At 43.7% G+C, this 27,805-nt stretch overlaps 1 protein-coding gene across 7 annotated transcripts in view; it reads left to right on the top strand.

Moving 5' to 3' along the window:
- ZNF286A (zinc finger protein 286A) overlaps positions 1–27,805 on the top strand; it is a 56,488-nt gene that overhangs the window by 12,033 nt on the left and 16,650 nt on the right. For 3 of the 7 annotated variants that reach the window (XM_062175710.1, XM_062175711.1, XM_062175712.1), the window contains 2 exons: positions 23,246–23,334; positions 26,629–26,755. In XM_062175710.1, the coding sequence (XP_062031694.1) occupies positions 23,246–23,334; positions 26,629–26,755 (216 nt within the window). Of the gene's footprint in view, positions 1–2,693; positions 8,114–18,231; positions 18,304–18,861; positions 18,953–23,245; positions 23,335–26,628; positions 26,756–27,805 lie in introns of those variants that run through there. The other 4 variants (XM_062175713.1, XM_062175714.1, XM_062175716.1 and 1 more) reach the window with 4 other exon arrangements.

The raw sequence follows: 27,805 nt of genomic DNA on the forward strand, positions 1-27,805 counted from the left end.
GCTCATTAGCAGGGAGCTGGATCAGAAGTGGAGTGGCCAGGACTCAAACCAACACCCATACAGGATTTTTATTTTTTCACATTTCTGCAAATCTCTCCAAAATATGGCTTCATTGAAGATAATTATTCTCATAGTTGCTTCTGAATACAGTTTTTTGTGATATGTTGGGGTTGTTTTTTGTTTGTTTTTTAAAGATTTATTTATTTGAAGGAGGAGAGGGAGAGGGAGATCTTCCATCTGCTGCTTTAACTGCACAGATGGTCACAATGGCTGTAGCTAGTCCAGGCTGAAACTAGAAGCTGGAAGTTTCCCACTTGGGTGTCAGGGGCCCAAGTACTTGAACCATCCTCCACTGCTTTCCCAGGCACATTAGCCAGGAGCTGGATTGGAAGCCGAGCAACTGGGATCCTAACCAGCACTCAGATATGATATGCTGGCATTCCAGGCTGCATCCTAACCCATTGTGCCACAGTGCCAGCACCTGTGATATGCTGTTCTATTTCAAGTGTATGAAGAAAATCCAGTATTACCTAGATAGTTGGAAAAGGGAGAAGTGTTTTATATTTATAATCCTTCTCAGATATAATTATGACTGTTCTGCTATAAGACTCCCAAACTGAATAGGAGGTAGTTGATCAAAGATTAGGTACAAGGACAGCCATTGGCCTAGTGGTTAAGACTCCCATATCAGAGAGTCTGGATTCAGATCCTGGCTGTGCTCCTGATCCCAACTTCCTGCTAGAGGGGTGGCAGCAGGTGATGGCTCAAACGCTTATGTCCCTGCTGCCCCCATACAAGGCAGAGCTGGGATTCAGATTCATATGTTCTGGTTGCAGAGCCCATCTTTGCACTGTGCTTTTCCTGACTGCCCCCTCCCCACAGGACTTTCCTACATTTCTTTCCCTCTACCTGCAACACTCACATCAGTGCTTGTGTACCTATTTTTTTTTTTATTTAAAGATTTATTTTGTTTATTTGAAAGGCAGAGTTACAGAGAGGCAGAGGCAGAGAGAGGTCTTCCATCCGCTGCTTCACTCCCCAGATGGTCACAATGGCCAGAGGACAGGAGCTTCTTCTGAGTCTCCCACATGGGTTCAGGGGCCCAAAGAGTTGGGCCATCTTCTACTGCTTTCCCAGGCCATAGCAAGACCTGGATTGGAAGTGGAGCAGCCGGGACTCGAACCAGCACCCATATGGGATGCCGGCACTGCAGGGATCAGCTTTACCCGCTACACCACAGCACCAGCCCACTTGTGTACCTATTAATTCAAACATTCATCCTAAACCCCAGCTCCAACTCCTTTGGTTCAGCTCAGTGATGTACTTCCTTCAGAGAAGTGTCTCCCTCATATTCCTCCTCTTAGTCTATCTTCATAGCATCATATCCCTTTGACTTCTCAGTACTTTTAACAAGTATAGTTTTGTATTTGTGAATGTTAGATTAAATTCTCTCCCCATCATGTGCATAGGAACTATATGTGGTTTTCCCCAGGGACTAACAGTATATGTAGCACATGGTGTATACTCATTAGATATGAGTACTATTGAATACAATCAATAAATAGTAGATAAATGGGTGAATAGAATTTATTTGGGTGTAATAAAGAGAGAGATATAACTAAATCTAACTTAATTTCTTGAAATGTTTAGTTGTCATGGCATCATTTGTTAGAAAGACAAATCTTTTGTTCACTAACTGAAATACCACCTTCATATTATCCTTAATTCTTATATATACTTGAATTTAGTTCTGAATTTGCTCTTCTATTTCACTAATATATTTGTTCCTTTGAACCACAGTTTATTTTGTCTTTATAAAAGCTTATTAGATATAAAAATTGCAGTATATTTATATTAAAGGTATTTAGAAAAGTTTAGCTCTCATTCCTGCCTTCTTGCTTATGTTTTGTTATTTTCTCTATAAGTAATCATTTTCATTAGTTTTTCATGCATCCTTTGGCTTTTGAAAATATAACCAAATACTGTATACACAGGGTACATCAAACATTGTGGAAAATGGAATTAAAAGATGTTTATTTTGGTGTGGCAAGATTTGAAAACCCTGTGTGGTTTTTTTCATGATATGCATTTTCTATGAACTTTTTGAAGACTCTTGCTACCCTTCCCTTTTTTCCTACACCAAAAGCAAACTGTGCATGCTCATTTATACTCTTTTTTACTTAGAGATTACTTTGGGAGATTGTAGAAGGTTTCTGATGAGGGGCATAGTAGAAAAGCATTATCATGAAGATTAAACTGGCAGTGGGTTGTATATTTGGATGTGGCAAGATTAGAAGACTGAACTTAGAAGTCATAACTATATACTGAGATAATTGCCTGGATATGTATTGCAGCAATGTGTGTTGTATAAAAAGTTATTTCTCCCATCTGACCTGATGTACTCAGTCTTCTCATAAACGGATATATTGCTTCATATATAACTCGCATTTTCCTATATTTCTGGATGTCTTTTCCCTCTTGGGACTCTCCTGGATGGAGTATACTCATTTTCTCTACATATACTGAATATTTGTTTCCCTCCATTTGCTTCTCTTTACAAATCATCTAATGAGTCAGATCCACTTACTCCGTGAAGGCATGCCTTTCACCTTCATTAACTTTTACCTATTACAGAATTGCCTTTCTGTTGAGCACAGAAAACGAAGGGAATTTGCATTTCCAATGTCTTTCAGACGTGGAGACAAGACCCAAGAGCAAGGATTCAACTTCAGTGCAAGATTTTTCCAAAGAAGATTCCTGCAAGGTTGCAGTAATAGAGAGACTGACAAAGAGTAATGGCTTGGAAACAGCTCTTGAATGTGACAGCTTGTTAGAGAATCTGCAAGGAAGTCAGGAGAGACACTTGAGAGAAATGTTCACCCACATGAGTTCATTACCTGATGAAACAGATCATGAACATGACGTTGACTGGAAGAACTACAGTCAGAAGTCTGTTCTCACCACTCAAGACAGAATTCCCAAAGGATCCTGTTCCTTTCATACACGTGATAAAAGATTGAAACAGAAGTCAAACTTAATGAAAAAGCAGAGAACTTTTAAAGAGAAAAAGCCTCATAAGTGCAATGATTGTGGTGAACTCTTCACTTACCATTCAGTACTTATTAGACATCAGAGAGTCCACACTGGAGAGAAACCTTATACCTGCAATGAATGTGGGAAATCTTTTAGCCACAGAGCTAATTTAACGAAGCATCAGAGAACTCATACTAGAATTCTCTTTGAGTGCAATGAATGCAAGAAAACCTTCACAGAAAGCTCGTCCCTTGCAATTCATCAGAGAATTCACATTGGAGAAAGACCTTATGAATGCAGCGAATGTGGGAAGGGTTTTAACCGAAGTACACATCTTGTGCAACATCAGTTGATTCATACTGGAGTTAAGCCCTATGAGTGTAATGAATGTGATAAAGCGTTCATTCATTCATCAGCACTCATTAAACATCAAAGAACTCATACTGGAGAGAAACCCTATAAATGTCAAGAATGTGGGAAAGCCTTTAGCCACTGTTCATCCCTTACTAAGCACCAGAGGGTTCATACCGGGGAAAAGCCATATGAATGTAGCGAATGTGGAAAAACTTTTAGTCAAAGCACACATCTTGTTCAGCATCAGAGAATTCATACTGGAGAGAAACCCTATGAGTGTAGTGAATGTGGGAAAACCTTTAGTCGGAGCTCAAATTTTGCTAAACATCAAAGAATTCATATTGGAAAGAAACCCTACAAATGTAGTGAGTGCGGAAAAGCCTTCATTCACTCATCAGCTCTTATTCAACACCAGAGAACTCATACTGGAGAGAAGCCCTTTAGATGTAATGAATGTGGGAAAAGCTTTAAGTGTAGTTCATCCCTCATCAGACATCAAAGAATTCACACTGAAGAACAACCCTGAAACATCCCTGAATGTGAAATAATGTAAGTTGGGTTTATAACTGTGTTAAGTACCTGAGTGTTTAGATGTAAAGCCATTGTATGCACTTGAGGACTAATTTTATATAAGCATCTAATTTCACTCGCATAATACGTAGTTTTGAGCCACAGACAGGATGGTCCTTATGTCCATTGATTTGCTTATTAAAACTTCTGTCCAGAGATCTCAAAATTTTAATCTTCAACCTCTCAAATATTATCCAAGGAAATTCATGCAATCCCAGAGAAGGTAGCATTATAAATTGTGAAATTGTTTTCCCCTCTCCTGGTCATATCAGAGCCCTATTGTAGTTTCTCACTTTGGAAAGGAAATTCTCATTCAATAGGTTAGGTTGATAGCTTATAGTAGATCCTTATTATGAAGAGTTCACAAAGTTATTAATCTTTGAATCCAAAATAGAGATCCAGATAGACAGGTGGTATCATTTCTCCAGAGAACGTAATTTCTATTACCCAAAAAAGCTAAATAAGCTAAGAGTTGAAAGTTGTTTTGGATTTCCTTCCTATCTCCCAAAAGCCGCTATCTACTTTTATGAATATAAACAAAGTATTTACAGCAGGTTCTGAGTTAATGGGCATATGAGTTATATTGATTATAGATTGAGATACTGTGGTCCCTGTCTATAGAAATCTACCTTCGTTTTCCACTTTTTCCTGGAGTTAGCCTGAAATACAGAGTTGGTCAGAATCTTAAGTGTTGATAAAGCCCCTCTTTGTTTATCCTTGGCATTGAATAAATCCTTGGTTTTCTAACGTCCACAAGTATCCAGGAAGCATCGTTTCTCCACGATATTTAGCGTTCTGTAAATTGTGCTGTGTCACTTTGAGAAAAGACCCCATGGCTATTGAGCGTTTGGAAAGCTGGTGGATTGGATCAATGTGTTATTATATTTAAGGTTCCAGTCAAGAAAGACTGAAGCAGCTGTGAGATAGCAGCTCATGCATTCCTGTCAGGTATGGAAAATAGTCACAGGACAGTCCTGAGCAACTCACTGAGATAAGCAGCTGAAAAAGCAGTTTCTCTGTCCTTAATGTTTACCCTACTGTTGTTATTGTTGTTATCCATGTGTTGGTTGGTCTTTATCCCAGAGTTCTAAAGATGGACAAGGCATGAAATCACAGTGATATATTAGCATAAGTTACAAGGGTGACCAAGACCAGTGGTGGGATTGGAAACACAAAAGCAAAAGCTCAAATAAATAGTCAAACACTATGTAAATGCCATTTTTTATTCTATATATGGTCTATATAAAGAAAATTATGTAAAATGATAAAAAAAAATACAGATTTCTACTTTCTTCTCTCCTGACTCCTGTCCTTCATGATCAATTATCAATCAGTCCATACTCTTGTCCCTTCCACATTATTCCAGTTACCTACAGTTCCCTCTCAGTAGAACTTAATTTTATGATTGAAGAAAAGTAGGGAGATAGTTTAAAGAAGTAGGGATAAGACGGTGCCGCGGCTCACTAGGCTAATCCTCCGCCTTGCGGCACCGGCACACCGGGTTCTAGTCCCGGTCGGGGCACCGATCCTGTCCCGGTTGCCCCTCTTCCAGGCCAGCTCTGCTGTGGCCCGGGAGTGCAGTGGAGGATGGCCCAAGTCCTTGGGCCCTGCACCCGCGTGGGAGACCAGGATAAGCACCTGGCTCCTGCCATTGGATCAGCACGGTGCGCCGGCCGCGGCGGCCATTGGAGGGTGAACCAACGGCAAAGGAAGACCTTTCTCTCTTTCTCTCCCTCACTGTCCACTCTGCCTGTCAAAAAAAAAAGAAGTAGGGATAGTGAAGAGCACTATCATTACGGATGTATGGAATATAAATCCAGCGATGATGGAAATCATAGAAATGAGAACAAAAGGGCTCTTGACAGAGTGTAGAATGAACAACAACAAAAAAAAAAAAATTGAAGGAGATTGAGTTGGGAGGGAAGACTTGGGTCTGAAGGGTTTGGATAGGATAATGGCTGACATCACAATATAGGAAAAGGAACTCTTTCACCACTTTAATAGTTTTGAGCAGATAACTGTAGCCCAGACCTATAAATCAACTTGGGCCTACAGTCCATTTCTCTAAAAAAATTTTATTGATACTCAGCCACACACTCATTTACATGTTGTCTTTGGTTGCCTTTCCTTGCAGTGGCAAAATCGAGTAGCTGCAACAGAAATCGTATCTTCTGACTGCTTTAACAAAATATAAACTGGGTAGCTTATAAACAGCCAAGACATAGTTCTCATAGTTCTGGAAGCTGAGAGGTCCCAAGATCAAGGCATTGGCAGATTTGGGGTCTGATAAAGGCTTACTTCCTGGTTGATAGAAGGCACCTTTGCACTGTGTCCTCGCTAGGTAGAAGTGGGCCCATCTTATAAGGACACTAATCTCATTCACAAAGGCTGCACCTACAAAGACCATCACATAGGTAATGACTGGGTTTCAGGGTATGGATTTTGGACATTCAGTCAACAGCAGATTGTATGTCCCTAAAGTATTTACTATCTCGCTCTACAGAAAATGCTAGCTCCTGTGCTAGAGCGTCTGTCAAGAAATAAGGTAGAGACAGATAAAGCAGTCAGAGGAATTGGAGAGGTTGTAGTGATGGTGAAGCAATCCTGCACTAGGGACTAAAGCCATGAAGTGACCTCCATGTACCAGACTGGTAAGCAGAGCAATGCAGATGAACACTGAGTTGTTACTACTCCATAGCAGTAGCCCTGTCCCTCTAGTTTATTGTTAAGATTTATTATTGTTATTAGTTTATTATTATTATTTTGCACAAACGCTGCTTTTTGTGCACTGTATGGGACTTCAGGAAGTGGTTGTAGCAGCCAGGAGCAGCTGGGGTACGGAGAGGGGCACAGACAGCCCGGCCAACACATGGCTGGACCTCAGGAACAAACCAGTGACTTAGGGGCCCGCCTGCAGCTGCTCTTGGTGACAGAAAGCATCTCCCAAGTAGAGCTTCCCGTGGCTTCTCAAATCTTAGCAATAAACTAATAACAATAACTAATAATAAACTAATAACAATAAACTAATAAGAAGAAGAACCATGTGAGTTTGTGTGAAAGGAAAATAGAAGTGATGGGAAATGCATCAAGATATTCTTAACTCAGGATGTTACTAAATATATTGTGGAGAGAATTGAAGCTGTGAAAATGTTTTAAATATGCCATATGGTTCAGTGAAAAAAAATTCATTTGGGGGCCACATTTAAACTAACAAAATAAGAACGCCCAACATGGGTGTTTGAAAGTTGAGCTTAAAATCTACCACCCCCAGTTAGCAATTGTGTGCCCTTGGGAGGCTGCTTATTCTGTCTCAGTTTCTTTATTTGTAAAATGGAAATAAATCATCCCTTTCTCATAAGGTTGTCATGAGGATTAAATAAGACAGTGCATCTGAAGGATCTGGCACGAAAGCATGAGGAGCCCCCCTTCCACTTATGTGAGCAAGTACTCCCAATTCCCCCTTCACTGTCTACATTTATTCCTAAATGAAGCAGTTAAGCATCAGACTGTGTGTGTGTGTTTGTGTACACTTGTATACAAGAGTGCCTCAGAAACTCAGTGGAATTAAAAGTACGTTTATTTTGGTGCAAAAATTTTTTTCAAAACCCATGCATAATATATTTTCATAATTCAGATTTCCCAAAAGCTTTCTGAAGCCTCTGTGTGTGTGTGTGTGTGTGTAAAATGATGGGCTAAGAATCAGCCCATGGAAGTTGAGAATCGTTGTATTCTCCACACTTTTTTTTTTTTTTTTAACCTATTAAGGACCATGACCGCCCTGCTCCCGACCCTGTCACAGAGTTGAAGCTTTACTTCTTCCTGCTCTTGCTTCTTTTCTGGTGTTGTTCCCTGCACAGCCTCCTTGAGATCTCCTGGAACGTGCTTTTTTCCTTGTGGGTCTGACTTAAACAGAAGCTATTTACTGGCTCCAGAAACTCAAGTTTGCAATTTCACGTGAAGGGACTTAACTCCACTGTTAATTTTACTGGGAAATCTGGCCCTTTGTGTTTCAGTAGTTGTCCTCGTTATACCCAATGTTCAACTTGACTGCGTGTTTGTACTCCAGCGAATATGTTGAAAGTTTTAATGTTGTGTGTTTCAAATGATTTTGGTTACCTATAAGCAATTTGTTCTTACTATCCCATTGTCAATAAAGATGTTGTTTGTATATATACATATATTATCAGGAACTTTTGTAAATTGCTTTTAAGTTCACCTAATATAGAATCTTTTATGATGTAAAGAAGGACCAACAAATTATTTCCATATCCAGGAAGCCAATCACATTACTAATTGTTCATCTGGAAGATGGGATGGCGATGCCCTTAGGAGCCTTCATATCTGTAAGTTGAGGAGGAGAAGAGGGTGGTTTCTATCATGTAGTACTGAATCTCAGGCCAAGTACAGGCACTGTTCCCTTTGCAGGGGCAATGGGGCAACAGTAAAAGGAAGACAGTAAAACCAGGCAAAATAGGCTTTTTTACTTTTTTTTTTTTGACAGGCAGAGAGAAAGGTTTTCCTTTTGCCGTTGGTTCACCCTCCAATGGCCGCTGCGGCTGGCGCGCTGCTGCCGGTGCACCGCGCTGATCCGAAGCCAGGAGCCAGGTACTTCTCCTGGTCTCCCATGGGGTGCAGGGCCCAAGCACTTGGGCCATCCTCCACTGCACTTCCTGGCCACAGCAGAGAGCTGGCCTGGAAGGGGGGCAATGGGGACAGAATCCAGTGCCCCGACTGGGACTAGAACCCGGTGTGCCGGCACCGCAAGGCGGAGGATTAGCCTATTGAGCCGGGGCGCCAGCCGAAGGCAAAATAGGTTTTAAAACACTGAGTGAAGTTTGAAATATATGTGGTTTGGGGGAAAGCAATTAAACACCACACAGGTATAAAATGACTACGAATAATCAAACATTCAAATCTGCTGGTAAAGTGTTCAGTCATCTTTTAAAAGATACTCATAGTTTTTATTTCTTAGATAAATCCTCACTTTTTAAAATACTAGAACAGGGGGCGGCACAGTGGCATCCCATATGGGTGCCAGTTCCAAACCCGGCTGCTCCACTTCTGATCCAGCTCTCTGCTATGGCCTGGGAAAGCAGTAGAGGATGGCCCAAGTCCTTGGGCCCCTGCACCCGCGTGGGAGATCTGGAGGAGGCTCCTGGCTCCTGGCTTCGGATCGGCATAGCTCCGGCCGGCCGTTGCGGCCAATTGGGGAGTGAACCATCGGATGGAAGACCTCTCTCTCTCTCTCTCTCTCTCTCTCTCTCTCTGCCTCTCCTCTCTATAACTCTGACCTGCAAATAAATAAATAAATAAATATTTAAAAAATAAAATACTAGAATAGGATTCAAGTTAGAAGCTATATGTTCCCATGTTCTCTCTTCCCTTCTTATACTTATTCTTGGCCTAAAATGGGCAATATTGGGGCCCAAAGCCATCTGAGCTCTCCTTCACCATAAATTTTACTGGTCAGAGGGAAGAGTATTCCCCTGTAGTTGATAATACATCCAATGTGGCATCTATGGGTTACTGTATTGTTTCAGTTAATGCCCTAAAAAATTAGATGTTTTCACTGAATCATTTACATTTTTTCACTATGTAACCTCTTGTTTTTTTAACCTGTTCATCCATAAACCAGATAATCTGCCCTTAGATTGAGTTACTCTAAATCAAATGTGCATACTTCACCTTGTGAAACCAGATTCAGGCATTGCTAGATCAATCCTATTCTTTTTATATATACTTATTTATTTGAAGGGCAAAATTGCAGAGAGAGAGGTCTTCCATCTGCTGTTTCACTTCCCAAACGACCACAATGGTGGAGCCAGGCCATAGCCTGGAGACAGCAGTTTCTTCAAGGTCTCCCACATGTGCTCAGGGGTCCAAAGACTTGGGTCATCCTGTGCTGCTCTCTCAGGCATGTTAGCAGAGAACTGATGGCAAGTAGAGTAGCTGGAAACTGAACTGGCAGTCATATTGGATGCCAACATTGCAGGCCACAGCTTAACTTACTGCCCACAACACTCTATTGAAATAGCCACTGTCTCAGATACAGACTGGAAATCTCTAATCTGGAAATCAAAACAATGTTAAGCACCAACATGAAAACTCCATGTCTGAACTCATGTGACTTGTCCAAACACAGATACACTAAAAACATTGTATAAAATTACCTTTTAGTGATGTGTATAATGTGTAGATGAAATACAAATGAATTTTTTAGACTTGGATCCTAACCCCAAGATATCTGATTATATATTTGCAAATATGCCAAAGTCCCAAGAAATTCAAAATCAAAAACACTCCTGGTCCCAAGGACATCAGCTAAGGGATACTCAATTTGTATAGCTTTCGCCATGCTAGATAGAAAGACAAGAACTAAGGGACCTTGCACTGACACCCTTCACTTCTACTTAGAATTTTATTCTCCAAAACAGACCTCTTGCTCCCATCCAAACTTCTCTAATGAGGTCCATAAAATACAGTCTCCTTTGCAGCTTTCTGTGGAAGAGGTTCAGTCTCCCACTCACCACACATCATCAGATTAGTGGAAGATAGCCATTCTTGACTTTTTAAAAGCATTGCGGGGAGTGGGTATTTAACCTAGGGACTGAGACACCCACTTTCCACATTGGAGGGCCTGAGTTCCATTGCTAGCTCCATCTCCTCCTGATGCTTCTCAAAAATGTATCTTATCATCATTTTATCACCAGCACCCTAAGAGGCAACAGCGATGGCTCCAAGAGTTGGGTCCCTGCCAAAAACTTAGGGTTACCTGGATTGTGTTCCTGGCTCCTGTGGGCATTTGAGGAGTGAACCAGTGGATGAGAGCTCTGTGCTCTTCTGCCTCTTAAATACATTCAACAACATTTTTAAAAAATAATATTAAGGGCCAGTGCTGTGGCGCACTAGGTTAATCCTCCACCTGCAGCGCCGGCATCCCATATGGGCACCAGCATCCCATATGGGCACTGGTTCTAGTCCCGGCTGCTCCTCTTCCAGTCCAGCTCTCTTCCATGGCCTGGGAAAGCAGTAGAAGATGGTCCAAATGCTTGGGACACTGCACCCACGTGGGAAACAGGGAAGAAGCTCCTGGCTCCTGGCTTCAGAGCAGATGGGCTCAGCTCTGGCCATTGCGGTCATTTGGGGAGTGAACCAGCATATGGAAGACCTTTCTCTGTCTCTCCCTCTGTCTGTAACTGTAATCTCAAATAAATAAATAAATAATCTTTAAAAAATAATAAGCCATCCTCATCAATTCTCATATACAAAGAGCTTCTCTGAGGCTATGCCTCTGCCTACAACACTTTTCTCTCCCTTGCTAACATCTACTGACTCCCCGCTCACTTCTTACTCTTCTGTCGTATCTTTGTGTGTTCCTCTCTATCATTCTGAGTACTATGCCTGACATCTTGACCTTATAATTATTTGAACTCCTCAGCTTAATAATGATTTTTTTTTCACTCTGGTGACTGGTTCCCATGTATATTCCTTGTCCACGCCCAGTATTGTTCAACAGGTCCTTGTGGGCAAGTTCTATGTGCCAGGTGCTAGGTGCTGGTGGTAAAATGATGGCAAAGACACAGTGCCCTTAGCTAAGAAAGATAGCTATGCAAATGGATTGCTGCAGTCTGGTATGAGAAGTGCTAGTTCACAGGGCGCATCAGAGACCAGAAACACAGGAGGAACACCCAGCACAGTGTTTCATGGTCAGAGAAGTTGGCACCTTAGAAAGCCAGAAAGATGCCATCAGAGCTGCATCCCAGGGAGAAGGAATTGTGCGTGAAGAAATGATATGGAAGGGCACGATGTTCTAGAGGGAGAAGGTATGAGCTGAAGGATTGTGATGTTCAGGAACTACATATTATGTGTTTATATTTGCGTAGAGCATGGAAAACCAGAGTAGCAGGGAGAAAGGTCTTCCATCTGCTGGTTCACTCCATATTTGGCTGCAACGAGCTGGAGCTGTGCTGATCCAAAGCCAGGAGCCAGGAGCTTCTTCCGGGTCTCCCACGTGGGTTCAGGGGCCCAAGGACTTGAGCCATCTTCCACTGCTTTCCCAGACCATAGCAGAGAGCTGGATCGGAAGTGGAGCAGCAGCCAGGACTTGAACCGGTGCCCATATGGGATGCTGGCGCTTCAGATATGGAAGCAAGGAACTAGAGGATTTCAATTGTCATTTTTAGCAAGTGAATAACACAGACCAAGTTTAGTTTTTGCACTGTGGACAATAGAAGGAAGAAGAGCAAAACTGATGGCTGGGAGCAAGTGTGGAATTGTCCATCAGCAAGTAGGGAAGAGACAGTGGCATCTGAGATAAAGCTTCCTCCTCTCATCTCTGTAAAGGGCTCTCTGTCTTCTCCCATTGCTCATCTTGGTTCACAGCTATAACTAAGATCTCTTCAGCACACAGTTATACACACATACACTGGGTAGACATTGTTTTGGCTTTGTATAAGCCACATTCTTAAAACAAAAGCAGTTTCCATTATCCAAAACAGAAAATGAGGCAATAAATGTTGCTGTTTTCTTGGGAGACAAGATGTCAAAGTATAATTTTTTTTTTTGACAAGCAGACTGGACAGTGAGAGAGAGAGACAGAGAGAAAGGTGTTCCTTTGCCATTGGTTCACCCTCCAGTGGCCGCCGCGGCCGGCGCACTGCGCTGATCTGAAGCCAGGAGCCAGGTACTTATCCTGGTCTCCCATCGGGTGCAGGGCCCAAGCACTTGGGCTATCCTCCACTGCATTTCCTGGCCACAGCAGAGAGCTGGCCTGGAAAAGGGGCAACTGGGACAGAATCCGGCGCCCCAACCGGGACTAGAACCCGGTATGCCGGCGCCGCTAGGCGGAGGATTAGCCTGTTGAGCCACAGCACCGGCTCCAAAGTATAATTTTTTTAAGTCGATAAAGATTTGGACTTGAAGGAATTATCAAACTAGTAGGCCAGCTTGAAAGAAAATACCAGAGATGGGGTATTTGTGTGTGTGTGTGTGTGTGTGTGTGTGGTGAAGTAATAAAAGCTCAAATAAGATTGCTAATTAGAAAATTGGTCCTGTAGGGCTACTGCCATAACCTTTGGAACCATTTTGTCTACCAAACAAAAATCATTTACAACTTACTGGTTGGTACAGCTTTATCTTTTTTATAAGTCAATGGTGACTACACATAGGCCCTGTATGACTCAAGAGTAAATAGTAGGGGCTGGTGCTGTGACATAGAAAGCTAAACCTCTGCCTATGGCACCAGCATCCTATATGGGCGCCAGTTCAAGTCCCAGCTGCTCCACGTCCAATCCAGCTCTCTGCTATGGTCTGGGAAAGCAGTAGAGGAGGTCCCAAGTCCTTGGGCCCCTGCTCTTGCATGGGAGACCCGCAAAAAGCTCCTGGCTCCTGGCTTCGGATCAGGGAGGCTCCAGTCATTGCCGTCATTTGGGGAGTGAATTAGCGGATGGAAGACCTCTCTGTCTGCCTCTCCTTTCTTTCTCAGTATAACTCTTTCAAGTAAATAAATAAATCTTAAAAAAAAAAAAAGAAGAAGAAGAAGAAAGAAAAAAATGTAATGAATGTGGGAAAGCCCTCCCTTGTTCCCCCAACTCAATCTGTCAGAGAATTCATATGGAAGAAACCCTATGAGTGTATTGTCTGTGGAAAAGCCTTCCGTAAATATGCACATCTTACCCAACATCCAGGAATTGATACTGAAGAGAAACCTTACATATGTCATGAACGTGGAAAAGCATCTGACAACATCAAATTAGCCAGATATGAATGAATTCACACTAGGGAGAAGCCCACTAAATACAGCAATTGTGAGAAAGCTTTTAGCAGTGACCCACATCTTACTGGGCACCTGAGGACCCATTCTGGAGAACAGCCATACAAATGCAATGTATGTGGGAGAGCTTTCAGAAGTAATCTTCCATCTGCTGGTTCACTCCTCAGATGGCCACAATGGCAAGAGCTGCGCTGATCTGAAGCCAGGAGTCAGGAGCTTCTTCCATGTCTCCCACACAGGTGCAGGGGCCCAAGGACTTGAGCCATCTTCTACTGCTTTCGCAGGCCATAGCAGAGAGCTGGATCAGAAGTGGAGCAGCCAGGATTCAAATCGGAGCCCATATGGGATGCCGGCACTGCAGGCCGTGGCTTTACCCACTACACCACAGTGCTGGGTTTTGTGTTTTTGTTTGTTTGTTTGTTTGTTTTTTAAGATTTTAATTTTTTTTCTTGACAGGCAGAGTTAGATAGTGAGAGAGAGACAGAGAGAAAGGTCTTCCTTTTCCGTTAGTTCACCCCCCAAATGGCCGCCACGGCCGGCGCGCTGCACCAATCCGAAGCCAGGAGCCAGGTGCTTCCTCCTGGTCTCCCAGGCGGGTGCAGGGCCCAAGCACTTGGGCCATCCTCCACTGCACTCCCAGGCCACAGCAGAGAGCTGGACTAGAAGAGGAGCAACCAGGACAGAATCTGGCGCCCCAACTGGGACTAGAACCCAGGGTGCCGGCGCCACAGGCGGAGGATTAGCCTGGTGAGCTGCGGCGCTGGCCCAAGATTTTAATTATTTCAAAGGCAGCATTACAGAGAGGCAGAGGGAGAGACAGAAAGAGAGATCTTCCATTCACTCCCTAGATGACCATAACAGCTAGGGCTGGCCAGGCCAAAGCCAGGAGCTTCATCCAGGTCTCCCACATGAGTGCAGGGGTCTCCAAGCTCTTGGGCCATCTTCCACCTTTCCCAGGCACATTAGTAGGAAGCTGGATTAGAAGTGACGCTGTGAGACTCAAACTGGAGCCTATAAGGGATGCCAGCATTGCAGGCGGTGGCTTAACCCGCTACGCCACAGCACCAGCCCCTCTCAGAACTCTTAAAAGAGCACAGTGTGAACTAATATACTTATCAAGGAGAGTTCTCACATTTTCCCCCTTTTCTTGGGCAAATGAAAAGAACAGAAACAAAACTCAGACAAAAATATTCATAGCCTTACATAATAAACCAAAAATTAGCATTTTGATCTTACCCCAGGGAAAAAATTATATTCTTTTCAGATTGCTTTGTATCAAACATACTGAACATCTAATATCAGCATATTTGAGAATCTTTCAAGAAGGAGGTTCAAACAGTGGAATATCAAAACACATACACTACTACGTGATATAATAAAAAGCAATTCTCCTTCGAAAGGGGAAGACCTCTAAAATTTTTTAAACTTGATTTTTGTTCTCATTTTATTTGAAAAGCAGAGAAAGAGAGATATCTTCCATTTGCATAAGATTACAGATTTCATAATGGTAACATGCACAGGTACTTGTCAATTTCTCAGAAAGCATTTTCTCTCACAAAGGGAGCTTTCCACTTGAAGCTGGGGTAATCTTCTGACTTAGTACTTGCTCCTTCTCTCTCACTCAATAAACTCCATCCCCCAAAATAATTTCCTGTAAAGGACAAGGAAATACACATTGTCAATGGACTTGAGTGAAACCAATTGGCAGTGGGCACTGTGGCTGCATAAGGAGTTATGTCTGCTTTTCCCAACATGTTAATCGATACCGGAGGGTGCCATTGAAAAACATCCAAAGAAGCCAAGTTTGATTGTTTATGCATTGATACATTAAATTATATAATCTTATACAAGAAACTAGAATCACTTGTTCAGAACTGTTTGATGTATCAAAACAGCTTTTGGGAAGGATAAATAAGTCAAAGTAATGACCTTTCTGAGGAAAATGAGTAGCCAAAGCACTAAGCTGGCAGATTTTCCTGTGCTACTCCATCTAAAACAAAAACTCAGAACCTGCCAGAAAGTGTGCAAAATACAGAGCTGCAGTAGAAGATCTATGAAAATTCAGATAGTGTGGATTATTAAGTTTTTATAATGTGTGTGCTGTTCCAAAAAGGAACAAAACTCATTTAAAATCATCCTCATTGTGGTCAGCATTGTGGCACAGTGGGTTAAGCAGACACCTGTAACACCAGTATCCCACATCAAAGGGCTGGTTTGAGTCCCTGCTGCTCTGCTTCCCACCCAGCTCCCTGCTAATGAGGCTGGGAAAGCAACAGAAGATCCCCCAAGTATTTGGGCCTTCCACCCACGTGGGAGACACAGATGGAGTTTCAGGCTCCTGGCTTTGGCATGGCTCAGCCCCAACCATCGTGGCTATTTGGGGAAGGTATTCAGCCTAGCAGTTAAGATTCTGGTTAAGGGGGTTGGCATTGTGGCATAGTGGGTAAAGCTGCCACCTGCAATGCTGGCTCCCATACGGGCACCAGTTCATGTTCCTGCTGCTACACTTCTGATCCAGCTCTCCGCTAATGTGCCTGGCAAAGCAGCGGAAGATGGCCTAAATCCTCAGGCCTCTGCCGCCCACATGAAGCACTTGGCTCCTGGCATTAAACCAGCCCAAACTCAAGCATTGCAGCCATTTGGAGAGCGAACCAGTGGATAGAAGATTCTCTCTTTCTCTCTCTCTCTCTCCTCTCTGTCAGTTCAGTTCTCAGCTATGGCTCCTGATTCCAGTGTCCCGCTAAAGCAGACCCTGGGAGCCAGAGTGACTGTATTTGTGAAATAAGCCAGCAGATGGGACCTCTCTCTATGTTTCTCTCTGCCTCTCAAATAAATTGATTTTCAAAAATCATTGTGCTTCTCTGTGTGTTCCTCTTTTTTTAAAGATGTATCTATTCGAAAGGCAAAGTGATAGAGAAAGAAAGAGATCTTCCATCCATTGGTTCACTCCCCCAAAAGACTACAACAGCCAAGTCTAGGCCAGGCCAAGCCTGGAACTCCATCCTGATCTCCCACATTGGTAGCAGGGTACTTGGGCCATCTTCTGCTGTCTTTTCAGGCTCATTCACAGGAAGCTGGAACAGTGGAAAACAGAACAGTCAGGAATGGAACCAGCACTCCAGCCTGGGATGTCAACATCACAAGCATCAACTTGACTTGCTTGTCTACAACACCAGCCCCTGTGCCATTCTCCCGTAGTTGCATCCCCCTCTGACCACAGCGAAGGGAGGATCTCCACCTTAAAGGGCCATATGATAGGTGTATTGTGTCCACCTGAGTTAGTTGGTGTATTCTCCCCTTCTTAATCGAATCTTAATTGAATTACATCTGCCAAGCTCCTTTTCTGAATTCCATGGATTAGAATGTGAACATCTTTCGGAAGATATTATTTTGCCTGTCACAGCTGGTAATGAATTTTCTCAGGTTCCTATGACTGAAATTTTTTACTTGTAACCCCAATTTTTTGGCCATTCTTTTAGAGTAGATCTGCCCATGATAAATTATCTTCGTTTTCCATTATCTGAGACTGCTTTGATTTCCTATGTGTATTTTCATAGAAAAATCCTATGTATATTTTAATAGAGAATTCTGAGTTGACAGTTGTTTTCTTCAGTGGTTGAAAAATATTCCACTTCCTTTTGGCCTCCCAGCTTCATGAGAAATCCACGGGTATTTGAATGTGTTGTTGTTGCTGTTACTTGCATGGCATTGTCTCCTCTCTTGATGTTTTCAGGGTTTGTCTTTGTCTTCAGTTCTCCAGGGGTTATTATCTTTCAGTGTGGAATTCTTTGTGTGTTATCTTGCTGGGCATTTTCTTACCTTCTTGAATTTGTGGATTCATGTCTTTTGCCAAATTTGGGTACACTTTGAGTATTATGGTAACCCGGATGTTACTTAAACCTTGGGTTTACAGCAAGCCAGCCTCGCCTGGCACCAGCCTGGTGGGTAAGAAAGTCACTTACCTGGTTGTGGCTGAGAGTGGAATTCCAAACTCTGGACCCAGCCTCCCTTGGCAGCTTTGGGGAGGGGGAGTCCCTTGTTAGTGTTGAGCAGAGAGAATATTCCAGGCGCCCCGGTAGGCCACCGCTGATAACACCTTGGCTGTGAGTGGAGGAAGCTCATTACTCCTGCTTCCCACAGGGCTCCAGTTAAGACTGAGGGGAGGTACAGTACCAGCAGCTGTCTAGATTTGCACGCGCTGACGTCACCCCTGTAGTAACTAATCTGTTCCACAGTCAGGTGAGGGTGGAAGTCTGGGGTGCCCACTCAGCCTCTGACGACGGTGGAGGTCTGGGTTGCCCACTCAGCCTCTGAGGATCAGGGAACAGGGTGTTCGGCTGAATTACAGAGGTCCCCCAAAGAGCAGGGTTAAACACAGTCAACTCCCTCACAAAGGCCGACGTAAGGGGGCGGAGCCACACGTGCGGAGGATTCTGGGCATTGTAGTTCCGGCGCCGCGTTGGCGCAGGCGCACTGGCTTGCTTGGCATTTCGCCCGCCGAGTCGGCGCCATTGCTGGAAGCGCTCCCGCCCTGCTCTGCGAGCGTCCTCGGTTGTCCTCAGTGTGGCCGCCAGGTAGTCGTTGCCCCGGGCGCCAGGCCTCGGTCGCCCCCCGCCCCTCCCTCGGCGCTGGGCTCGCGGCGGCGTCCGGGGCGTGGCCGTTCGCTGCGGCGCCCCCGTCCCGGGGCGGACCCGGGCCCGCCCACCTGTGAGGGAGATGATTGGGCTGGGCCGCTCCGCGGGCGCCGGCTCCGCCCGGGCATCCCTCGTCCTGGGCGCCCCGCTCGCCCGGGTCCCGAGCCCCCTCTCCGGGGTCGGGGGTCCTGCCGGGCTCCGGACGCGGGGCCTGGGCTGGGGCTGGCCCTTCCCGGAGGGGAAGCCCAGAGCGGGTAGGGGGAGAGGGCGAGGCCGGCGGGTGGACCTGGGTTTCCCCTCGGGCAGCCTGCGCCGCTCCTCCTCGCGGGCCGTGTTGGGGGCGTTTCGGAGAATCACGGGGACACCACCTGTCGCCCCCTGAGCTGACGGCGGCGTCCTTGGCCACTGCAGGCTGCTTGGGGAACGCGGGGCCCTTCCTCGCTCTTAGACGACCGCACCGACTTGGGGTCTGGACAAGCCAGGGAAGTCTCCTCCTTTAGGCTCTTTCCGCACTGTGTGTGGCCGCTTCTCACTGTCCACCTGGACCGCATCGAACATGAGGAGTGGGAAACAGCCCCGTGGAGCGCAGGTCTCAGGAGAGTTTTGGCTGGGTTACCTGCAGCCTTTTCTTCCTGTGGGTGTGTAGATACGGCTGATAGAAAGCCGAATAATACTGAATTTTAACCAGCATGGCGTCTTCTGCGTCTACAATTTTAAATGTGCTAATTGCACAGCCTGGTGGTTAAACATATTTTACAAGCATAATCTACAGAGTGTGCTGCCAAGTGAGACTTTAGTCATCTCTACAGATCTAATTATCTAATTGGAAAGGCGGGGAAGACAGACACTCCCCCCAGATGCCTGCTAGCCCTAGCGGCTGGGCCAGGCCAAAGTCTGCAGCTCAGAAGTCAGTCCAGGTCTTCCACCTGTTGTCTGCTAGGCTGTACATCAGCAGGAAGCTGGAATCAGGACCTGAGACCCAAACCCAGGCTCTCAAATATGGGTCCCTGGCCTCCCAAGCAGCACCAAGCACCTGCCCCCAGTCACAAAACATGTTTAAACAAATTATCCTTTGGGAAGTTTATTTTTATTGGCACACAGTTTTAAAATGTTTATTATAGTCTCTTTCTTGTTTCTGTTTTTGTTTTGTTTTTCCTGCTTTAGCCAGTGGCTTGTAGATTTCATTATTTAGAGAATCAGATCTTGGCTTTGTCACCTGTTTTTTGTTTGATTTTTTTAAATTCATTAGTTTCTTCCTTAATCATGTTTACCTCTTAGTTGGCTACCTTGTTAAGTGTTTTTCTTTTTTTCTTTTGAATGTGTGATGTTTTTACTCTTTCCCAAAACCTACTTGAAAGTATTTGGGAATACAAATTCAGTCTCCTTAAAACTTTGGCAGTGACCATGTATGTTTAAGGTATAACACTCTCATTTCCAGTCTCACTGGCAATTAAATTTTAAAGTTTTCTTTATGACTTACTAGCTACTAAGGAGTACCTGTTTTAAGTTCCAGGCTAAAAAAAAAAAAAAAAAAATTCACCCTGTTCCATACTTCCATTTACATTTATATTCTATTGCATCAGGTTTACAGAATGTACTCTATTCAATTTCTTCTTTTTGATTGGAACTTTTTCTTTGTGGTCTGTGGCAAATCTTAGCAAATGCTCCCTGAGTGCCTGAAAATAACTTTTAGATGTTCGTTTCATTATACTCACATCTGTTTAACTTCTGTATCTTTAAAATTCTTTGCATTTATGACAGTCTTGCTTTATATATATATATATATAAAGAATATATATACATACATATATATAAAGAATTATTTATTTATTTGAAAGTCAGAGTTACACCTTGAGAGAAGGAGAGGCAGAGAGGGAGTCTTCCATCTGCTGGTTCACACCCCAGATGGCCACAACAGCCAGAGCTGTGCGGATCCGAAAACCAGGAGCCAGGAGCTTCTTCCGGGTTTCCCACGTGGATGCAGGGGCCCAAGAACTTGAGCCATCTTCCACTGCTTTCCCAGTCCACAGCGGAGAGCTGGATCGGAAGTGAAGCAGCTGGGACTCAAACCGGCACCCATATGGGATGCCCACATTGCAAGTGGTGGCTTTATCCGCTATGCCACAGCACTGGCGCCTCTGCTTTATATTTTTTAATTCTTGCTTTTCAACAAAGTAATGGTTAACTACTGCGAGTATCATTCAGATGAGGTTCTGATTGGCATAGATTGTATTAAAGTTAGATTAAATTCTGCTTTATTTATAAGGCAAGCTATTGAACCTTATGGGGAGTAAGATGACTATTCATGGCAGGTGCAGATTCAGTTATGTTTAAGGATAACAGAGTCCCTAAATGAGGAAACATTTAATTACACAAGTTAGAGTTTGTCCAAAATTCAATACTTGTTCTTTCAGGGCTGACACTGTGGTATAGCTGGTAAAGCTGCCACGTGCAGTGCCAGCATCCCATATGAGCACTGGTTCAAGTCCTAGCTGCTCCATTTCCAATCCAGCACCCTGCAGTGCACCTGGGAAAGCAGTGGAACATGGCCCAGGCTCTTGGGCTTTTGCATGGATGTGAGCAACCTGGGTGAAGCTCCTGGCTCCTGGCTTCGGACTGGCCCACCTCCTGTCATTGCACCCATTTGAGGAGTGAACCTGTGAATGGAGGATATCTCTTTCTCTCTCTGTAATTCTTTCAAATAAAAACAAGTATTTTTTTTAAATTGTTCACACAAAAGGAAGGAAAAAGATATTGTTGGAATATTTCTTTGCTTGATGAGTAGGTGACTGTGCCAAAGAAAGATTGAATTGTCTTCCACTTTATACAGCAAGTTGATTTAGTGGGAAAGGTATGAGCTTTGAAATTACATTGATTAGGAGCCAGCGCTGTGGTGTATTCAGTTAATCCCCTGCCTCTGGTCCACTTTTGACCCAGCTCCCTAATAATGGCCTGGAAAGCAGCGAAGGATGACTCAAGTGCTTGGGCCCCTGCATGCATGTGGGAGACCCAGAAGAAGCTCCTGGTTCCTGGCTTAATCTGCCAATTGCAGCCATTGCAGCCATTTGGGGAGTGAATCAGAGGATGAAAGATCTCTCAGTCTGTTCCTCTCTCTCTCTCTCTCTCTCTCTCTCTGTAACTCTGCCTTTCAAATAAAATAAATAAATCTTGTAAGAAAAAAAAAGAAATAACATTGATTAGAAGTCATATGGCCGGCGCCGTGGCTCAACAGGCTAATCCTCTGCCTTGCGGCGCCGGCACACCAGGTTCTAGTCCTGGTCGGGGCGCCGGATTCTGTCCCGGTTGCCCCTCTTCCAGGCCATCTGTCTGCTGTGGCCAGGGAGTGCAGTGGAGGATGGCCCAAGTGCTTGGGTCCTGCACCCGCCTGGGAGACCAGGAGAAGCACCTGGCTCCTGCCATCAGATCAGCGTGGTGCGCCGGCCGCGGTGGCCATTGGAGGGTGAACCAACAGCAAAGGAAGACCTTTCTCTCTCTCTCTCTCTCACTGTCCACTCTGCCTGTCAAAAAAAAAAGTCATATATCTGCATGACCTTAAATAAGTAGTTTCCTTATTCTAAGCCTCGCCTTATATATGGCATAGAAATATAATCTTCATTGGCTTGATGTGAACATTAAATGATAGAGTTTTTTTTTTTAATCTTAAGATTTATTTAAAAGAGAGGGAGAAAGATGTCTTTTATACACTGGTTCACTCCTCTGAATGGCCACAATGGCTGGGGCTGAGCCAGGCTGAAGCTAGGAGCTTCATCAGGGATCTCCCACATGGGTGGCAGTGGCCCAAGTATTTGAGCCACTTTCCACTGCTTTCCCGGGTGCAAACATGGAGCAGCCAGTACTTGAAGAAATGCTCATATGGGATGCTGGTATCACAAGTGCTGGCTTTGCCCACTATAAAACAATGCCAGCCCCAAGAGTATTTTTTAAACTCTGGGGCCAGCGCTGTGGCTTAGTAGATAAAGCTGCAGGTGGCATCCCATTTGGGCACCAGTTCGAGTCCCAGCTGTTCCACTTCCAATCCAGCTCTCTGCTGTAGCCTGGGAAAGAGTAGGAAGATGGCCTGAATCCTTGGGCCCCTGCACCCACATGGGAGACCTGGAAGAAGCTCCTGGCTCCTGGCTTCAGGTTGGGTCAGCTCCAGCTGTTGTGACCATTTGGAGAAGATGGAAGACCCCCCTCTCTCTTTCTCTGCTTCTCTGTAGCTCTGCCTTTCAAGTTAATAGATAAATCTTTAAAAAGAAAACCCTTGTACAGTGTCTGGCCTGCTAACTGTAACTATCTGTAATAGTATTAAAATCTCGAGATCTGGGCTGGGCATTTGGTGTAGCAGTTAAGATGCCTGGAATGCCTGTATCCCATATTGTACTGCCTGGGATAAAGTACTGGCTCTGTTCCAGGTTCTGGCTTCCTGCTAATGCTCACTCTGGGAGGCAGCAGGTGATGGCTCAAGTAATTCAGTCTCTGCCACCCATATGGGAGACAGATTGATTTCCTGGCTCCCAACCTTGACCTGGCCCAGTCCTGGCTTTTGCAGGCATTTGGGAGTGAACCAGTGAATGAGATATTCATTCTCTCTCTCTCTCTCTCTCTCTCTCTCTCTCTTTCTCTCTCTCTCTCTCTCTCTCTCTCTCTCTTCCTCTCTCCCTCTTTCTTTCTCTCTCTCTCTCTCACTGCCTTTAGAATCAGTTTTTAAAACAATTACAGAAAATAATTATTACAACAGGTTTCAAGATCTCTTGGACCAAAAGTCTTTGGTCTTCTCTCATCTTGAACATTACTCTTGTGTTCCCTTAGGGAGATCATGCTCACTTGTATCTGAAACTCCCAAGCGAGATTGGTTTGTGTGAATTCCTGTCTTCTGCAGATATGTCTTTGCCGGACGCAACTCTTTCCGGAGAGGGAAACACCGAAGCAGAGATTATGGCTGCTGTGGTTTTTTCCATTGGACCTCTGGTGAGTTAAGGTTTCCTCTGTTTCCAACCTGCTGTATTGAGTTGCGCGTGTTCTACTTCTCCTGAAGTTTGGGACTGTGCTTCACCCAAACCCTCTCTGGAAACTGAACCTAACAGTTTGACACAGGAAATTTGGGGTCATCATGGTAAAAGATCCAATCTATTACAAGATTCACTGTTGACACTGAACCAAATATGTTTCCAAAAATTCTGGTCTATTTTTAGATACAAAAGGGCATCTTATATCTAAATTTTGATGTTCATTTGTATTGTTCCCAGGAAATTTCAGTTCAGTAGTAGAATAGAACATCTTTCAGTTGGGAAATTTTGTTTAGGAAATTTTAGGAAAAAATGTGTGCGTGTGCACACACACACAGGAATTGTTTGCCTTGTGCCCGCTCTCAGTGATGTCTACTTTTCTACCCATTAATAAGTGATTAAACTTAACAGATGTGAAGGACAGTACTTGGTTGTGGGGAACTTACAGTCTCACTGAGGGTAAAGCCTACAAAAGAAATAGTTACATGGAGTTTAGGTGAATTGTTGCTTAGCAGTATGATTTAAAAATCAGTGCTACATAGTGGGGAAAATAGGACATTAGTGAGCAAGTGCTTGGCTCAACAGATAAGCTACTGCTTGGGATGCCCACATCCCATATGGGAGTGCCCAGGTTCAAGTCCTGGCTCTGTTCACAATTCCAATTTCCTGCTGATGTGCACCCTGGGAGGCAGCAGGTAATGTCTCAAGTAGTTGAGTCCCTACCACTCAAATAGGATACCCAGGTGGAATTCACAGCTCCTGGCTCCAGCCTGGTGCAGCCCTGGTTGTTGGAACACTTGGCGAATAAACCAGCAGGTGGAGATATCTGCTAAAATAAAATAAACAATAAATTTTTAAAAAAATTAAAAATAGATTTTTTTCTTAAAGAATCTTTCAGTTGGGATATTAGTGCTAGCTCAGTTGGTCAACAGAAAATTCGTGAGAATATATTTAAGCTGGTACCCAATTACAGGTGGGATTTAACTTGTCAAAAAGTATTTGTGAGGGTATCCTGGTGAGAAGAGAGCTTACGGAAAGGCTTTGAAGTAGTGAGCAGTGACTAAGCTACTGAATCAAGTTGGAAAGCTATAAAAGACAAGACTAGAAATTAGATGTAATGCTGAATATTTTAATTTTACCTAAAAACATTTAAGTGTATATGTGTTTGGAATAGGTATTAATCTGATTTTAAAAAGTGTTTTAACAGTGACTTTGAAATATAAGTTTGTAAGAAACACTTGATCAGTAGTGCCAACTATGTTGGTTTAATAATGTATTGTAGCCTGGTCACACGCATCCCTAATTTTCAGAGGTTAAGGTTCATATCATTATTAATTTTATTTTTTAAAGATTTATTTATTTATTTGAAAGTCAGAGTTACGCAGAGAGAGAAGGAGAAAGAGAAAGAAAGAGGTCTTCCATCCGCTGGTTCACTCCCCAATTGGCTGCAACGGCTGGAGCTGCGCCGTTCCGAAGCCAGGAGCCAGGAGCTTCTTCCAGGTCTCCCTTGCAGGTGCAGGGCCCAAGGACTTGGGCCATCTTCTACTGCTTTCCCAGGCCATACTAGAGAGCTGGATCGGAAGTCATACAGCCGGGACTCAAACCAGCGCCCATATGGAATGCTGGCACTGCAGGCGGCGACTCTACCTGCTACTCTGCAATGCCAGCCCCAGCATAATGCATTCTTACTTCATATTGTTAAAGCTAGTTCTTTCCCTTAAACATGAAGTATTTCTTGAGTCTGTACAGAGACTTCTAATTCAAATTCAGAACCATGGAGTTTTTAACCCAATCTCATCAGTATTACATTTATATCCTCTTTATATCTTCGTTCTCCCATACCAAATTGATTAGTTTTTAGGAAAACTGAAAGACTAATTTGTTTTTTCCAGCACTGCACACACAGAAGTTACAGAATATCATTTCTATTTCTACCACCAATAAGATTACTTACTGAAAATGTCTTGTTTTTGTTACTGTCTTTGTTTCGGAGTTCTTACTCAGAGGTACAGAAAAATTACTGTGTTTTAAAATCACTCAGAATAGTTCCTCTCTGATAAATGGGTATGCTATTCCAGCTAGTTGCACTCTACTTTTAAAGTTTAGAGATTGCTTTCTTGAAGTTTAATCCTTGTTTTAAAACAACATAAAATATTTACACAGTTCAAAAGTCAAATATACAAAACAAGAAATATTCAGAAGAGCCTGGGTCCTATTTCAGTCTTCTCTACTCTGTTTCCTCCTTCTCTCAGTAGTTCATCATTAAAAATACTTTGGACTCATTCTTCCATTCTTTATACAAGCATTTGTACATATTTCATATCCTAACCAAAGAACTGGCCCCCAAAGTCCCATGTGTTCTTTGCTGTCTCAGAGAGAACTTATAGCATTCTGTACCTGTGGTCTGATTGATGCAGTATCTTTTATTCAGCCATATTCTACAGATTAGAACTGAAAGAAGGTGATTTTTTACACAAGTCAGGGTTTTCTGAGATAACAGATTATTTGAGTAGAAACCACTAGCTGTACGCAAATATTTTAAAGACTTTCTAGAGAAGGAAGAAGCCATGCTATTTGGCTGCAGAAAGTATAGTAAGAGCAATATGTAGAGTTTTTAGAAAACCAGATTTGAATTAGTTTGGTAAAACTACTCTCAGGTGAAACTCCAAAGATGGAATAGGCTTCCTCTTACGGTTTCAAGTTCTTATCATTGGAGAGATCTATATGTCCTATAAGGATTAAGCAGCCGGGACCGTGGCTCACTAGGCTAATCCTCCACCTGCAGCGCCAGCACCCTGGGTTCTAGTCCTGGTTGGGGCGCCGGATTCTATCCCGGTTGCTCTTCTTCCAGTCCAGCTCTCTGCTGTGGCCCAGGAGGGCAGTGGAGGATGGCCCAGGTGCTTGGGCCCTGTACCCGCATAGGAGACCAGGAGGAAGCACCTGGCTCCTGGCTTCGGATCGGTGTAGTGCCGGCCTTAGCGGCCATTTGGGAGGTGAACCAACGGAAGGAAGATCTTTTTCTCTGTGCCTCTCTTTCACTGTCTAACTCTCCCTCACTGTCTATAACTCTGTCTCTCTCTCTCACTGTCTAACTCTGCCTGGCAAAAAATTTTTTTAAAAAAAGGATTAAGCAGTTAGCATACATAATCATTTGGTGATTCTAATTTCTGGGGTTTTTCTCCAGTTTTATCCATGTTATTCTGCCTAACAGGGCTGATAGTATAGTCTCTGGGTGATCACAATTTATTTATTCTAGGAATCACTGACTTTTAAAGATGTGGCTATAGACTTCACATTGGAGGAATGGAGATTGATGGACCCTACACAGAGGAGCCTGCACAAGGATGTGATGCTAGAGAATTACAGGAATCTTGTCTCCCTGGGTAAGGTTAATTCCTCTTCTGTGTTGACAAATTTGCCCCCTTGACCCAGTTTACTGAGGATACAGAGCTTCTAAAGTACCTAACTGAATTTTAGTTTTGAGTTTAGGTGTCAAACTCTCTGAATCTTTGGAGAACATTGTTGGTCATCGTGCTGTTCTTCATCCTTAACTAAATGATCTGCTTATTGTAGAATAATAAATCCAAGGAGTCTTCAGAAAGTTTATGTAAATGCGTATTATGACAAAAAAAAAAAAACTACATGGATTTCACATTTTTACTCCAAAATAAACTCATACTGACTTGCTGTAACATGTCTGAATAGGTTCTAGTTTGAGGATAAAACATCAGTTTGAAAGGAGACACTAACAGAGCACATGAATTCTAAATTCTGCTAAAATTGAAACAAAACAAACATCATATTTATGGTGAAGCATGGGGTGGAAGAATGATGAAATAATTTATTCGTATGAGAAGTTTTCAGGGGGGCCGGCGCCATGGCACAGTAGGTTACTCCTCCACCTGCAAGGCCGGCATCCCATATGGGTGCCAGTTCCAGTCCCCGCTGCTCCTCTTCCAGTCCAGCTCTCTGCTATGGCCTGGGAAAGCAGTAGAAGATGGCCCAAGTCCTTGGGCCCCTGTACTCGCATGGAAGACTGGGAAGAAGCTTCTGGCTCCTAGCTTCTGATTGGCTCAGCTCTGGCCATTGCAGCCATTTGAGGAGTGAACCAACAAAAGGAAGACCTTTTTCTCTGTCTCTTCCTCTCACTGTCTGAGACTCTCCCTCTCAAATAAATAAATAAAATTTTTGAAAAAAAGAAAAGTTTTCAGGAACAGTGCCTGCAGAGAAATCAGCAGTTTACAAATAGAAAACTCATTTTAAGAAGCAGCAGGGTGATGTTAAAGATAAACACATTAGCAGCAGACAGTCCATGACAATTTTCAAGGGAAAAATTAATCTTGCTTGTGCTTTAATTACAGGGGGCTGACAATAGCACAAACAGTAGCCAGCCCTAAACACCCCAGTTGCCTCAGTCTGCCTAGCTCTGACTG

Source organism: Lepus europaeus, chromosome 18 (assembly GCF_033115175.1).
Source record: "Lepus europaeus isolate LE1 chromosome 18, mLepTim1.pri, whole genome shotgun sequence".
In the NCBI taxonomy this organism is placed as follows: domain Eukaryota; kingdom Metazoa; phylum Chordata; class Mammalia; order Lagomorpha; family Leporidae; genus Lepus; species Lepus europaeus.